At 45.9% G+C, this 13,952-nt stretch overlaps 1 protein-coding gene across 1 annotated transcript in view; it reads right to left on the reverse strand.

Annotated features, from left to right (window-relative positions):
- CACNA1H (calcium voltage-gated channel subunit alpha1 H) overlaps nucleotides 1–13,952 on the reverse strand; it is a 1,553,446-nt gene that overhangs the window by 953,879 nt on the left and 585,615 nt on the right. The window contains exon 4 of the mRNA XM_085629001.1: nucleotides 8,105–8,238. Coding sequence (XP_085485127.1) covers nucleotides 8,105–8,238 — 134 coding nt within the window. The remainder of the gene's footprint in view (nucleotides 1–8,104; nucleotides 8,239–13,952) is intronic.

Raw genomic sequence — 13,952 nt, forward strand, 5'->3', positions numbered from 1 at the left:
AAAAAGGTCCAGGTGTAACAGGAGCGGGGAATGGTCCGAGATACCCCGTGCCAAATGGCGCACCTCTCCCACCCTCCCAACATAGGCCGCCGGGACCAGGACATAATCTAGTCGTGAGAGACTACCATGGGCCCCCGAATGGAAGCTATACTGTAACTGCGTGGGATGTTTTAAACGCCAGCAATCCACCAATCCCAAAGTGTCCAATAGACCAGAGAGCCACGCTTGGGCCCGGGGGAGGTCCCTAGGGGGGTGACGATCCACAGTCCTGGAAACCACCGCATTGAAATCCCCCCCCCACCACCAGAATCCCCCCCGGAAGGCCAAGGAGGAGGCGCCCCAGGTCCGCAAAGGTAGTCGACTGCAGCCCCGGTGGGACGTATACTGACACAAAAAACCAACACTTTGCCCTCCATCCTTCCCACCAAGACCGTGTATCGTCATGGAGCACCTCATCAATCTCCAGCGGAAGCGAGTTCTTAACCATGATGCCCACACCCCTTGAGCCAGACGTAAAGCCCGAATGGGCCACTAGGCGATAGCCACGCCGATTCATGGCGCAGAAGGAGTTGCCAATGAGGTGTGTCTCCTGCAGAAAAACTACATCGGGCGAGATTCGCTTCAAGAACTGCAGGACCACCCCACGTTTAATCCTGTCCCCCAGTCCATTCACGTTCCAGGACAAAAGAGTTAGTTCCCTACCCCCCATCATAGACAAGAGCCACCATTCGTCCCCCCGAGAGCACTATAGAGCTAGCACAATGATACTTTTGCCTTGTGGTGAAAACGAACAACACCCCCCCATCCCTACCCACCCACCCCAACAAAACTCCCCCCTCCCTGCACCCCTGCATGAGCCCGAACAGCCCCCCCAACGTGCAGTGTGCCTGTCGCCCCATATATATAATAAAAACTAGCTAAGCCCCCTAGAGGAGGAGGGAGAACCCCCAAGAGACCCCACACAACCTCCATAGGAGGGGAAATTATACAGACAGATGCTTAATCGAGAGTGGCAACATTTTTGTCCAGAGTGAAGCCCAACATCACCCCCTCAGTCTCGATCCAGTGTGCCGTCTCCCCCCGCCGCCCACCCCGCCCCCCAGATCACGATCCCCAGACAGAGTGTCCAGCCAGTCTCCGGCCGCTTCGGGCGATCAAAAAAGTGCGTGCGACCCTCTACCTCCACTCGCAGCTTGGCTGGGAAGAGCATTGCGTATTTAAGGTTCAAGTCCCGAAGACGGCGCTTGACGCCTTGGAAGCTCAGTCTCTGCTTCTGGACCGCTGGGGTGAAATCCGGATAAAAGTTCACCTCCATGTTGTCAAGCTTAACCGGCCCCAACAGTCTGGAGGCTTGCAGGATAGCGTCTCTGTCCCGAAAGTTGAAAATCCGGGCAATGAGGGGCCGCGGAGGGGCTCCGACCTTGGGCCTTCCCCCGGGAACCCTGTGGGCCCGCTCCACCGCGAAGAATTTACTCAGCCCCCGTGGCTGGAGATGGGTAGCGATCAGGTCCTCCACAAATAGGTCCGCCGCCGCTTCCTCCCGTCCCTCGGGTACTCCGATGATGCGGATGTTGTTTCTCCGGGCCCGACTCTCGGAGTCCTCCAGGCGCCGATCCATAAGCGCGCTCGCCTGACTAAGCCGGCGCACCTCTGTTTGTAGCGCCGCCACATCAGTAGTAAGGCCCGATGCGGTGTGGGCCAAAGAATCAACTCGGTCGTTGGTCTTGGAAAGATCGGCCCTCACCAGGCCAACATCCACGAGGACCGAGTCGATCTTCTGTGCCAGTGTGTCGAACCGCTGGCCTACCGAGGCCTTCATCTCGGCAATGGCGCCCATGACATCCCGCAGAGTCAGATCCGTGGGCACGTCCGGGGCATCAGGAGGGTCCTCAGGGGATTTGTGCGGTCCGCCGGGAGATCCCTTCTGGAGGGTATAGCGGTCCATACTGTTGGCCTGATGGGTGGTGCCACGCCGGGTCGGCTTGGTCTTTGCCCGGTCTCCATCTTGTTTGGTGGCCATGGCCACTAGTCTCCCGGTCGCACCAGTCACATCGTGAAGGGCAGGCAATCAGGGCCACAAGCTCCGGGGGGGGCCACCCCCGATCGGCGGGGTGGGTCACAGCCGGCGGGCAGGCCAAGTCTCCCAGCGAGACCACACCAGTTCAATGGATTTTAAGGTCACAAATTTAGGCTTCCAGAAACTCTTCTGCGGGTCCAAATGATGTCAAGAAGATTCGATTCAAAATTGTGTGAAATGGTAGTGCACAGATTGGCATATCATAGGGACATTCTAACGTGATGGATCTTATATTCGGTTCTATAGAAAAGTAATGATAAATATTGCTGTGTTATTCACCCTCCTTTGACAGAGAACAACACATCCCGTGCTCACAATTGGGTTAACTGACTGCCAACCAAATTTCATGTTACATTACCTGTGTTCCAAGATTTCATCACACAATCTTTTTTAAAAAGCTATCCTTCTTTGTTCAGCAGATCCTGTTGGCTATTTTTAAAGTATGGGCCACCAGAGAGCACTCGAATTTGCAGACATGCTTCAGTATTTATGTTACATATTTAAATATTCTCCTTGATGGGTGTCTTTTTCAAAAGCCGTCTCAAGATTACCCCACAATGTGTTATAATCTATGGTGCTTAACAAATATGTAGTGATATGCGAAATTTGGGTCATTTGGGTTCTCCTTACTATGCAAAATTTCAGCAAAATATTGTAAAATTATCTGTAATTATATAAAATGCTAACATGAAATGTGGTGCTATATATTTCATAATTAAATGCATCCTCACGTCGCTTATGAAAATGAGGACTCCTTTTTGCACTCAAAACTAGTGCAAAAAACACAGGCGCTGCAAATAGAAGTTACGTTCTGGCTGTTTACATTGTGACTTTGTGCACATTTTTTGCCATGAACGATGAGTAATTGCATTGTGTGGCGTAAGTGCGAAATTTGGGGAATGTTGTGCAATGCGAAAGTACATGAGAATACGCCACCGTAATAGAAGTTTCACTTGGGCCTAGAAATACCTGCCTCTTTGGGAAAATCCAAAAAGAGGAATGCCTGGATTCAAAGTGCTTCAGCAAGGCAACCAATATACAAAATGTTATTTTGACAGTGAAAAAATAAAACTCCTACACCTCCACAACTCATTTTTAGAAAAATAAAAATTCAAATTTAGGTTGAGGAGTTTTATTATATAAGCACTGCGTTTAGCTTCCTTTTTCACAACGATAAGCAGGCCAAAGTGTCATGAAAATACAGTGACAGGCACCTAAATAAATTGAATGGGGATATTTTTACTTAAAAAACAATAAAAAAGCCCTCCTGATTTCGAAGTAAAATTTCTGACACATGAGCCACGTCAGTAAAATACAGAGGGGCATATTTACAGTAACTGGCGCATCCCTGCATATCAGCAGGGATGCGCCAGTTATTGTGCGTCACGGCTCCGCCACCATGAATGCGCCGCATTTACAATGCGGCGCACCATGGGGCAAAAACGGCACAGATGCGTGACGCATGTGTGCCGTAAAAGTGGCACATTGCTGGAGTTGCGTCGCAAGCGCGACGCAGCTCCAGCAATGCTCTGGGGGGCCCTATCTTGTTAATCCTGCGTCAATCCTTACGCCTGCTTCTGGCAGGCGCAGGGTTTTGACGCAGCATGGGCCTAAAAGTGACTGAGTGAAATCTTGTAGATTTCACCCAGCCACTTTTAGGAGGGGATGTATGTCGTTACAACGCACACTTTTACAACGCATGCACTTACAATGCATTTTTTACAACGCACAATCCATTACAACGCATGACATTACAACGCATGACACTACAACGCATTTTTTAAAACTACCTTTACAACGCATTCCATTACAACGCATACTACCATTACAACGCATACCATTACAACGCATAATATTAAATTGCATTTAAGGTAAGTATTAGATAGTAGAGGCGTAAAAATTACTTTTCTAACTCCAGGGGGTGCAACAGTAGGGTAAGTGTTGGATAGTATAGGGGTAAAAATTACTATTCTAACTCCAGGGGGTGCAACAGTAGGGAAAGTGTTGGATAGTATAGGGGTTAAAATTACTATTCTAACTCCAGGGGGTGCAACAGTAGGGTAAGTGTTGGATAGTATAGGGGTAAAAATTACTATTCTAACTCCAGGGGGTGCAACAGTAGGGAAAGTGTTGGATAGTATAGGGGTTGAAATTACTATTCTAACTCCAGGGGGTGCAACAGTAGGGTAAGTGTTGGATAGTATAGGGGTAAAAATTACTATTCTAACTCCAGGGGGTGCAACAGTAGGGTAAGTGTTGGATAGTATAGGGGTTAAAATTACTATTCTAACTCCAGGGGGTGCAACAGTAGGGTAAGTGTTGGATAGTATAGGGGTAAAAATTACTATTCTAACTCCAGGGGGTGCAACAGTAGGGTAAGTGTTGGATAGTATAGGGGTAAAAATTACTATTCTAACTCCAGGGGGTGAAACAGTAGAGTAAGTGTTGGATAGTATAGGGGTAAAAATTACTATTCTAACTCCAGGGGGTGCAACAGTAGGGTAAGTGTTGGATAGTATAGGGGTAAAAATTACTATTCTAACTCCAGGGGGTGCAACAGTAGGGTAAGTGTTGGATAGTATAGGGGTAAAAATTACTATTCTAACTCCAGGGGGTGCAACAGTAGGGTAAGTGTTGGATAGTATAGGGGTAAAAATGACTATTCTAACTCCAGGGGGTGCAACAGTAGGGTAAGTGTTGGATAGTATAGGGGTAAAAATTACTATTCTAACTCCAGGGGGTGCAACAGTAGGGTAAGTGTTGGATAGTATAGGGGTAAAAATTACTATTCTAACTCCAGGGGGTGCAACAGTAGGGAAAGTGTTGGATAGTGTAGTTTAATATTATGCGTTGTAATGGTATGCGTTGTAATGGTAGTATGCGTTGTAATGGAATGCGTTGTAAAGGTAGTTTTTAAAAATGCGTTGTAGTGTCATGCGTTGTAATGTCATGCGTTGTAATGGATTGTGCGTTGTAAAAAATGCGTTGTAAGTGTAGTGCGTTGTAAAAGTTGCGTTGTAAAGGTTGTTCCCCTTTAGGAGGTGTTCCTGCGCCGGAACGCCCCCCCCCCGTGCAGGAACGCCTACATGTGGCGCAGGGCTTTACAACGTGACGCATCTCCCAGATGCGTCACGTTGTAAGTACCTCGCACCATGGCGCAGGATTTGCACCGCCGCTGCGCCACAAAATTGACGTAAATGAGGCACAAGGGGCTTGTAAATCTGCCCCAGAAAGTACAATAAAAGTGTTTCACATTGTCACATTTTAGATTTTGCCTACTAACAGCTTTAGTTGCATGTTGTTGAAACCTGTTGTCTGCAATGTAATACAGACAATGAGCTTTGGGCCAGCCCCTTGATCGTGATTGGATAGTTTTCCTATCTGTATCAAGTTCCAACTCCTTGTTCAATTGTCACTCTCTTTTGTGCTTGTCCTGGCCTTGGAGACTATCTTCTTTACACTGAATATGATTGAATGAGTTTCATACTTCCACTTCAGTCTTGAGTGGAATCTTTTTTTAATTTCTAATGGTACTCTATGGGAGTTCATTTCTTCATTCCTTCCTCCCTACCTTCCCCACTACTGGCCCTCTCTTTATGTGCTCGCCCTCCACATCTGCTTGCTTGTTTCTTCCTGGTACCCCCACACCACTCCCCATCCCACGCTGCGTTTTCTTTTCTATTTTTCTTTTCTAGGGACTGGCAGTTGTAGAGTGCTTCTCTTTTTAGTGCTCCCTCACTCTTTATTTATTTTTCTTTTTTTCTTTACTGTTAAGAAATGGACATCAGCTATATTATAACAGTAAAATAAAAAATTAAAAAATTCCCCAGCGCATACGTGTGGGCAAACAGCAGCTGCTTTGAAAGGGTTTTCAAACCAATACAAAATGATCACTGTGTCTGCATATGGGCCACATGCATCATAAGGCACAGGCAGCAGGGTTTAATTTGAGCTGGTGTTTTCCGGAACTCGGCACCAGCACTTAAATGTCAGCACCGGCGTCTATGACAGTTTGCCACATGGTGGCGCTGTCTGTCTAATTTAGGTATGAGCACAACAGCAGCTGTTTATTAATCCAATATTCATTAACAAGGATTGATACCTGCCACTCAAGCCATTCTTATAGATTTGGAGGGCTGGAATCATATGAATTGTCTCACTCATAAACATGTGACATTAGTAGTTTTGTTGGTTCTGTCACTGGCAGAGCTGGCAGGGGCAATGGATGGTGCAAGCTGCAGTTTTCTCCTGACTGAGATGCTGGCACTTACTTATTCTGTTACAATTTAAGCACTCCACAGGCACCCATTTTGGCTTTGTTATTTTATCGTTCCAGCATGATTAGTGGAAATTTCAGAGCAACGATTTAAAAAAAAAAAAAAAAAAGTGTGAATGGGAGCAGCAATGCAAACAAGTACTGCCAAAGTCGATAGATTGGTACTCGTCTTTTAAATGCATGACCTATTGGCTTTGCCAATGACTGGCTACAATTCTCCTGGAATGCCTACTTCTGTTTTCCCTTAGAATCCTCGGAAAGCTAGATAAACAAGCATTGGCATAGCCAATAGGTCTCGCCTTTGGGACCTAGCCATGCACCAGTTGCATAACTAAATACTTATAAGGTCCCAAAAGCGAGACCTATTGGCTATGCAAAGCGATCACGATCAACAGCGAAGCGGCCGTGGGGCCGCGAAACCGAAAGTAATCGCGGTAAAGCGCGGCGCGTGTGCCCACGCACATGCACTGTAGCTCCAGGCTGGCCTGGTAGCACTTTTTGGAGCCCTCTCAATAAGTCTCGCCAGACCAGCGCATGCGCTGGGTCAGGCGAGACCTAAAAAGGCCAATTTTCTGGAGAAAACTTTGCTGACTTAGAAACAGGATTTTTTTCTAATCTCTGATATTAAACGCTGCCTTTTAGAGCATGTTTTGTTTGAAAGCGTTCAATGCTGATTCATGTAAAGTACATATGAAAGCATGATTCGTTGATACAAAGGAGTCAGCAGTGATCGCATTGCATAAACACTTTTCAATAGCTAACTTGGCAGAGTTGAAATGGCCTTTAGTCTAAGCTCATTTTTCTTTCCTGTAACAGAAAAGCATTTCACGTGTCCAACATTTCACAAATTCCCATTTATGTATCAGACAGCAATGAGGCTGCATGATATTCGAGGACAGTGCGTGCGTCATCATTGTCCGCGCATGTAAACGAGTCACGACTTCATGTTCATGAGATCCAAACATCGTGAAATAAGTCGGTGATTGTTGAACACCTTTGAGGGATGTCAATCTTTAACTAAAAAACCTTCATTTACAGAACAATATTTTTTTGCACCTTTGCTATAAATCTCTGAAACTAAATAATGTGTGCATGACCAGGGACAACAAATCCTTCCTTCTCCATGCGTTTTTGAAAGCGGTTCACAGGTAGGTCATACAGTGGCGGCTGGCAGGGAACAGGGTGGTGGGAGGGTGAGGATAGAACAAAACTTTAAAAAAACAATTACCTCCTCACATTCGCCTCCGTCTCTCATCCGTCGTTGCTTCCTGACGAGTTCCGGTCCTGGAAGCACCACAGGCTCTCCTACGCTAATCACAACGCTGCAATGCAATACTGTGATTGGTCTGAGTGCTGTGGTTCGAAGCTCATACGCGGACAGGGAGCCTGTGCATGTTCCCCACCAGCTGTGTATTACAGCCCGGTGGGGAACATGCAAAGTGCGCATGAATGGCCGGGCCAAGAAGGCCGGCCAAACCCTCATGCACACTTAGAGTGTGCATGACGACTCCTCCCAGGCTCTGACACCAGCCCCGCCCCAAACCAGCCTCATAGCGAAGAAAAATAAAATGATAATAACAAAGTTATCATTTTATTTTTATTTTTTCCCCGAGGTGGGGCGACGCTCCTCCGCCTTAGCGGAGGAGCTGCCCATGAGGTCATAGCAGGCATTTTGTGGCAGTTGGAAGGAAACTAAATATTTTTTGGCCCTTGAAAAAAGTGCACATGTATCAATCAGCCTTGGAACTCACCCTGCCATCACGATGAAAAAATCCAAACGGTTCCACGTGTCTCCAAGATAACACTTCGGTCCAAAGATCCCTAGAGCGACCATTTTGATCACCATCTCCACAGCAAAGAACGCAAAGATGAAGTCGTCGAATGCCTGTACCGTAAACACATAAATAAAAATAAAGAAAAACACAGAATGTGAGTTAAAAAGTGGCCCCTGACACACAAAGGAGTTCACACTTTTATATTTACAAGCAGAAAATGGTGGCATGTGCTGTGTGTGGGATGCACAACCCAACAAGGGGAAGACAGCAAGCATATCATGCTGATTCATCATTTCTTTGACATCAGTATTTACGGAAACACATAATGACACTGATAGCTGCAAAGATTTAATTATCTCTATAAGGAAATCTGCCCATAGACGCCAATACGATCTGAAATCTTGACTGGTAACTTTCTTTCCTCGTGTTTAGTCTGTTTGGGAAACAGGTAGTGATTAAACCTTCATTAACCTGAGTCTGAATGTTTGGCGCATCATTCAGAACAACTTGTACAAGGTGCACAAGTCAAAACAGGAAGATGGTGACCATCTCTAGAACTGGTTAATAAGGGTGCAAAATGCTATTTTTTCACAGAATGCAGGTTAGACTATTTTTTAGCATCTTAAGAAAGAACCTCAATCAAGAACACTAAAGGCCACATGTATCAACCAATTTTGGGTTCGCAAAACGGCCCATTTGTGAACGCAAAAAAGGCTTTTTACGTGTATCAAACCATATTTTGCGATTTGGTAACCTAGTACCAACTCGCAAAATAGGTTTGCGACTTGGTATTTGGAAGGGGCGTGTTTAGGGCATTCCTTCCAAATTCCGAATCGTAATGGTATGAATTAATGTTTTGTGACCGTGAATGCAGTCGCAAAACATTCGCATTCCCTTTGCTAATGGTTGTAAAAGCTTTTTTTTCGGAGCAAGCAGTGGTTCTACTCTTATAAAGTTAAAAAATAATTTTTTTTTAATGCAACCCGCTTTCCGTTAAGGAAATCAGGCTGTATTTTATAAAAATTGCTTTATTTAAGAGCAATCACGGACCTGATGGTCTGCTGACCCCAGCAGGCCACCATCCCCTGATTGTATCCATTCCTAGGGGTTTTCAAATTGCGATCTACCTCTTTATTAATTAATGAAGTAGGTCGATTTGCGACCCACTAGGAATCGCTATAGGAAACTCATGCAGTTTCATATATTGGAAATAGACATTACCTAATTACGATTCTCAGAAAATCGCAATTAGGTAATCGCTATTCTCAATATTGATACACGTGGACCTAAATTCAAAACTTTTATGGAGGCCAGGCCTAACAAAAAAATGTGTTTATTGATATATCTTCTTAATTGTTTTTATAAAATTCAGGCGGTAACTGGTAATTTTATTCTAGGCTGCTTCAACAGTACTGGCAGTGGTGCAATACTCTTCCTTATGGAAGCAGCCTTTTACTTCATGTGGACTTTTAACTTGCAATGTCATTGGCTTCCTAGAATTCCTTGCCATAATATACTTTATGATCAATATTTTACACTATTGACAGCGCTATGATCTAGACCAGGCGATTAATCCCACATCGTGCGTGTTCTGGCTCGGCCTGGCGGTGCTACTGCCGTCTGAAGTGATAAATCGACAACATCCTTTCAGGAAGCAAATAAAACTGTCTGATGGAAAAAACACGTGAACAGCACCTCCGGATGAGAAAGCGTCTTGGGATAGGAGCAAGAAATGCTGAATTATTGAAGAGAAATCACACACTATTTTATGTGTTTTTCAATGACAAGAAGGAAACTGCTAACTCCCCCTGCCCATGGGGACTGTAAACCACTTGTTTCTGATGAGTTTGGCAGCCCTGAGCACCTAGGATGAACCCTTACACTTTGTGATGTGTTGTCACAAAGCTACTTCAGTCTTTCTGACAGCCACTTGAAAAGGGACATCTAAAGAAAAGGAAAAAATACTAACTCAGTTGTCCTCACACAAAGCTGCATCACCAGCAATGACCACCAATCAGGTTACGTGAACATCCTTTTGTTTGATGACGTCTGATAGGGTTTTGAGATCTCTCATAGAATAATTTATGAGATCCCCTATTTAATTCTTGCAAGGGGTAGCTTCAGTTACAATGGGGACAGAGGTTGTCTAGTGTCCAAATTGTAGATTTACCCCATAGTGTCTTGAGTGCTAATTATGGATTTCTCGCTGGACCACATTTCGCGTTCTCAGATATTTACCTCTGTCTTTCCATAAGTACACCTGTCTGTCAAATATGGAACCTATTGTAGAGAGGAGAGTCCCCACCCTGTGTGACCTTTGTGCGATGCTGCTGTTGTTCTCTTTTTCCTTACTGGCCCTGTGGTTTGGTGCATGCGCAGAACACTGTACTAGTCCAGTGAGGGTGTTCCTTGCTTTTTGATGTTCCACCAGCAAATCACAAGAGCCTGCTGGACTCGGAGTGCTGCACACCCACAGTGCACCCTCACACACAATAGAGGGTAGCTACTGTCAGTAGGGTAGCTAGGGGTGGCGGTCTAATTTTTGGGGAGCCACAAGTGAGGTGAGCAAGTTCAGTGAGTGCAAGGTAAGTGGTTTTCGTTTTTTAAATTTTATTCTCTCTCGTCGCTGTCTGTTGACTCCCTCCCCCCCCCCGCTCTTACCTGCACCGGCTGTCACGGGAGCAGCAAACTCAGGGACCGCCCCGGGCGGCAACAGCTCTAGCTATGCCACTGGCCACTGTCTGTCACGGTGCTTTGAGGAGACTCGTGGTTGAAGGCAATCAAGATTTTACAGAGGAGCAGAGGCCCTTTTACCTGTTCCCCTAGGAATTAGTTTATAAAAAAAAACTCAGTCATCTGTTTTCCTTCGCCTAAATGCATCAGTTTACTCCCCGAATGCAACCCTGGGATAGCTTTTGTTTAGTTCCATGCAGTAGTGCATGTTCTCTTCACTTGCATTGTTGGTGGGGTCCTTCTGAAGGACATGACAGAATTTCAACAAAATGGAGGCTACCGTCCATGTTGCATTATGGACAGTAAGGGCTCCTCCTCTAAGGCAGAGGAGCATCGCCCGACTGCCAGGAAGCAGCAAAAAAAAGGAAAAAATAAAATTATAATAACTGAACGGTATTATCTTTTTATTTTGTTCTCCTGCTGCGGCAGCGCGCATGAGGGGGTGGGGCGGAGGAGTGTTAGAACACTCCTGTGCGCAATAATTGTTTGGTCAGCCCTCTCGGCCGCCCAAAACAGTCATGCGCACTTCCCTGTTCTCCATGCAGGCTGCAATACAGTGTGCATAGAAAACATGCCCACCCCTCCAGCCCCTGGCTGAGGGCCGTGTCACCTCGCTCAGACCAATCACAATGCTGCATTGCGGTGCTGTGATTGGCATAGGGGTGGGAGCCTGGCTGCCTGCTTCCTGTTCCGACCTGGAGTCGAACACAGACGAGCAGGAGAGAAGACGCGGGACCCAGCAGCGGCAAGGTAAGTATTATTTTTTCTTTTTTTTCTTAATGAAGCCCGCACCTTCCCCCCACGTGCCCTCGCTCCCACCTGCGAGCCGTGCCAGTCACCCCTGTTTATGGAAATGACATTCTCTGGCATTTTGCCCTTGCAGTGCAGTGTAGCCTGTCCGGACAAGTCTAGGGAAGCCACAGTCAGCCAGGGCTGGACTGGCAGTAGCAGGCACCAGGCATTTCCCCGGTGGGCCGCCAGGGTGGGGCTGGTTTTGGGCTGCAAAATCAGTCCTTTGTACCAAAGTCGGCCAAACTGGCCCTGGCAAATAGCTCGGCCACACCCCCAACCCCTTGTGGGGCCGGCCGAGCACTTTGCCAGGGCCGGTTTTGGTTCCCAGTCCGGCCCTGCAGTCAGCAACAGCCACTACTGAGAGCTGTACAGAACAAAGAAGTGACCAAAATCGTTTTTTTCTGATTCTGAAAGTTCTTCCTCCAGACTACTAAGTAACCAGTTGTCCCTGCATGCAGAGACTGGCCAATCAGGCCTCAAAAGCTCATGAGGTGCTATCAATTACATTGTCTTTTTTCCGCCATTGAGAATATGGTTCTGCAAACTTTTAACTATGCATGTGTAGTTAAGATAAACTGAGGAATTACAGCCCGTGCAAAGCATATAGAGTTTAGTGACTTTCCTTTAACTATACGTGGCATAGTAAAAAGTGCCCCGCTACTGACCACAGTTCTTACTGGTTACCTACATATGTCGTGGTGAAGAATTCACCTGTCTTTCTTCTTTTCCTATTTTTGTTTTTTTGGGGCAAAAAAATGTGGCAGGAGCATTGGTAAAGATTGTCCAGCCTCCTCAACCTCAGTTTCCTGAATTTGGTCTCTCCATCCTCAACTTCCTGCTTCATGATGTCCTTGGGTAGCACACCACTGGTACGTGCCAGAAAGGAAAGGCCAAATGGGGAATTCTGGGGCGGGTGGTGCCAGTCATCAATTTGGTGACCAAAATAAAATAATATCTGGGAGTGGGGTAACCAGTGTTAAGGCTATCTCGGCTGGCAACCTCCACAGGCAGGGTACAAACCATATTGTACAGTTTTGGATGGGCAGTGGGTAATTGAATCTTGGGCTCTCAGTGGTCTCAAAGATCAGGATTGGGTGGATAGTTGTTGAGCAGCACCAGAACCATCATTTCCCAATGTTGCTCCTAACAGTGCTTTTCTAAAAATAAGCAATGCTATGCATGTTGCATACTATCACTAGTTGTACTAAAGTATGCAGATTTGGGACGCTGGGTATTTGCAGCTTCGCACAACCCTAATTAAGACCTATTTGGCAATCACAGAAAGATGAGTCAGGAAGAGTACAGTGTCTGCCTTGGAGTGCAAATTGGTATGACTCATTGGTGCTTATGTTTTCTCCTGTTTTATGAAGTAATCCCCAAAAGTTGTGCCCTCCTCTGGGCTGCAAGAGGTATGGGGTTCGAACGTCTGACACTCATTTTATGGGTCCTGATGTTGCTGCTAATAACTCCTGAAATGAACTTGAACCTCACATAGTGCCTGATTACGTGCTATTTATTGCACCTTATTAATAATGATACCAAGGGGTACAGTTTTTTCTCAGTGTAATAATGCCACCTCTTATGAGTTTCTGGGGAATAACATGCAGATTTTGGTGTTTAAATCTCCACAATCCACACAAAACAGTATATTTTCCCCTGTTAAATTTCGGTAGGTTTGATCTGCCGAAATTTAAAGACTGTTGAGGTATTTAATGCATCTGATAATTATCTAATGTGTTAAATAACACTCAGCTCAAAATTCCGCCCCTACTGAAACAGGGGTTCACACCGGGTTTGAAAATTAATGACCCACTCGTAATCAGTACCACTTCCTTTTATTTGTCCTCACCTGCAGTGCTGCACAGGCACTGCAGACATCTGAAAAGGAACAAGACTGGGAGAGTTGTGGTTTATTCCCATTGCTGAAAACTATCCTTGGTCTGTGGAGGAAGGTGAGCTGATGGGGCCTGCTCTGGAAGAAGAGGAAGCTGAACTGTCAAGTGTGTAGCTTAGCTGACCACTGACCAGGGGGAACGATGAAGATACAGTTGACGATTCCCTTAGAGGGGTATATCACAAGCGAGTGAGAATCCCAAAACACCAAGAGAACCTTTCAGCGGACCCATACAGAGCTGTATCAACTGATTCGCAAGCAAATAGAGGATGTGCAGGATATATTTCTAGTCCTTTACTGCATGGAGTTTTCATTTGTTTGACTCCTGCCAATTTTAGACAATTTTAGACTTGGCAGATCGTGTATACTAATTTTCCAGTCAAAGAGAGGCATGGACTCTCTCTT

Source organism: Triturus cristatus, chromosome 10, assembly GCF_964204655.1.
Source record: "Triturus cristatus chromosome 10, aTriCri1.1, whole genome shotgun sequence".
In the NCBI taxonomy this organism is placed as follows: Eukaryota; Metazoa; Chordata; class Amphibia; order Caudata; family Salamandridae; genus Triturus; species Triturus cristatus.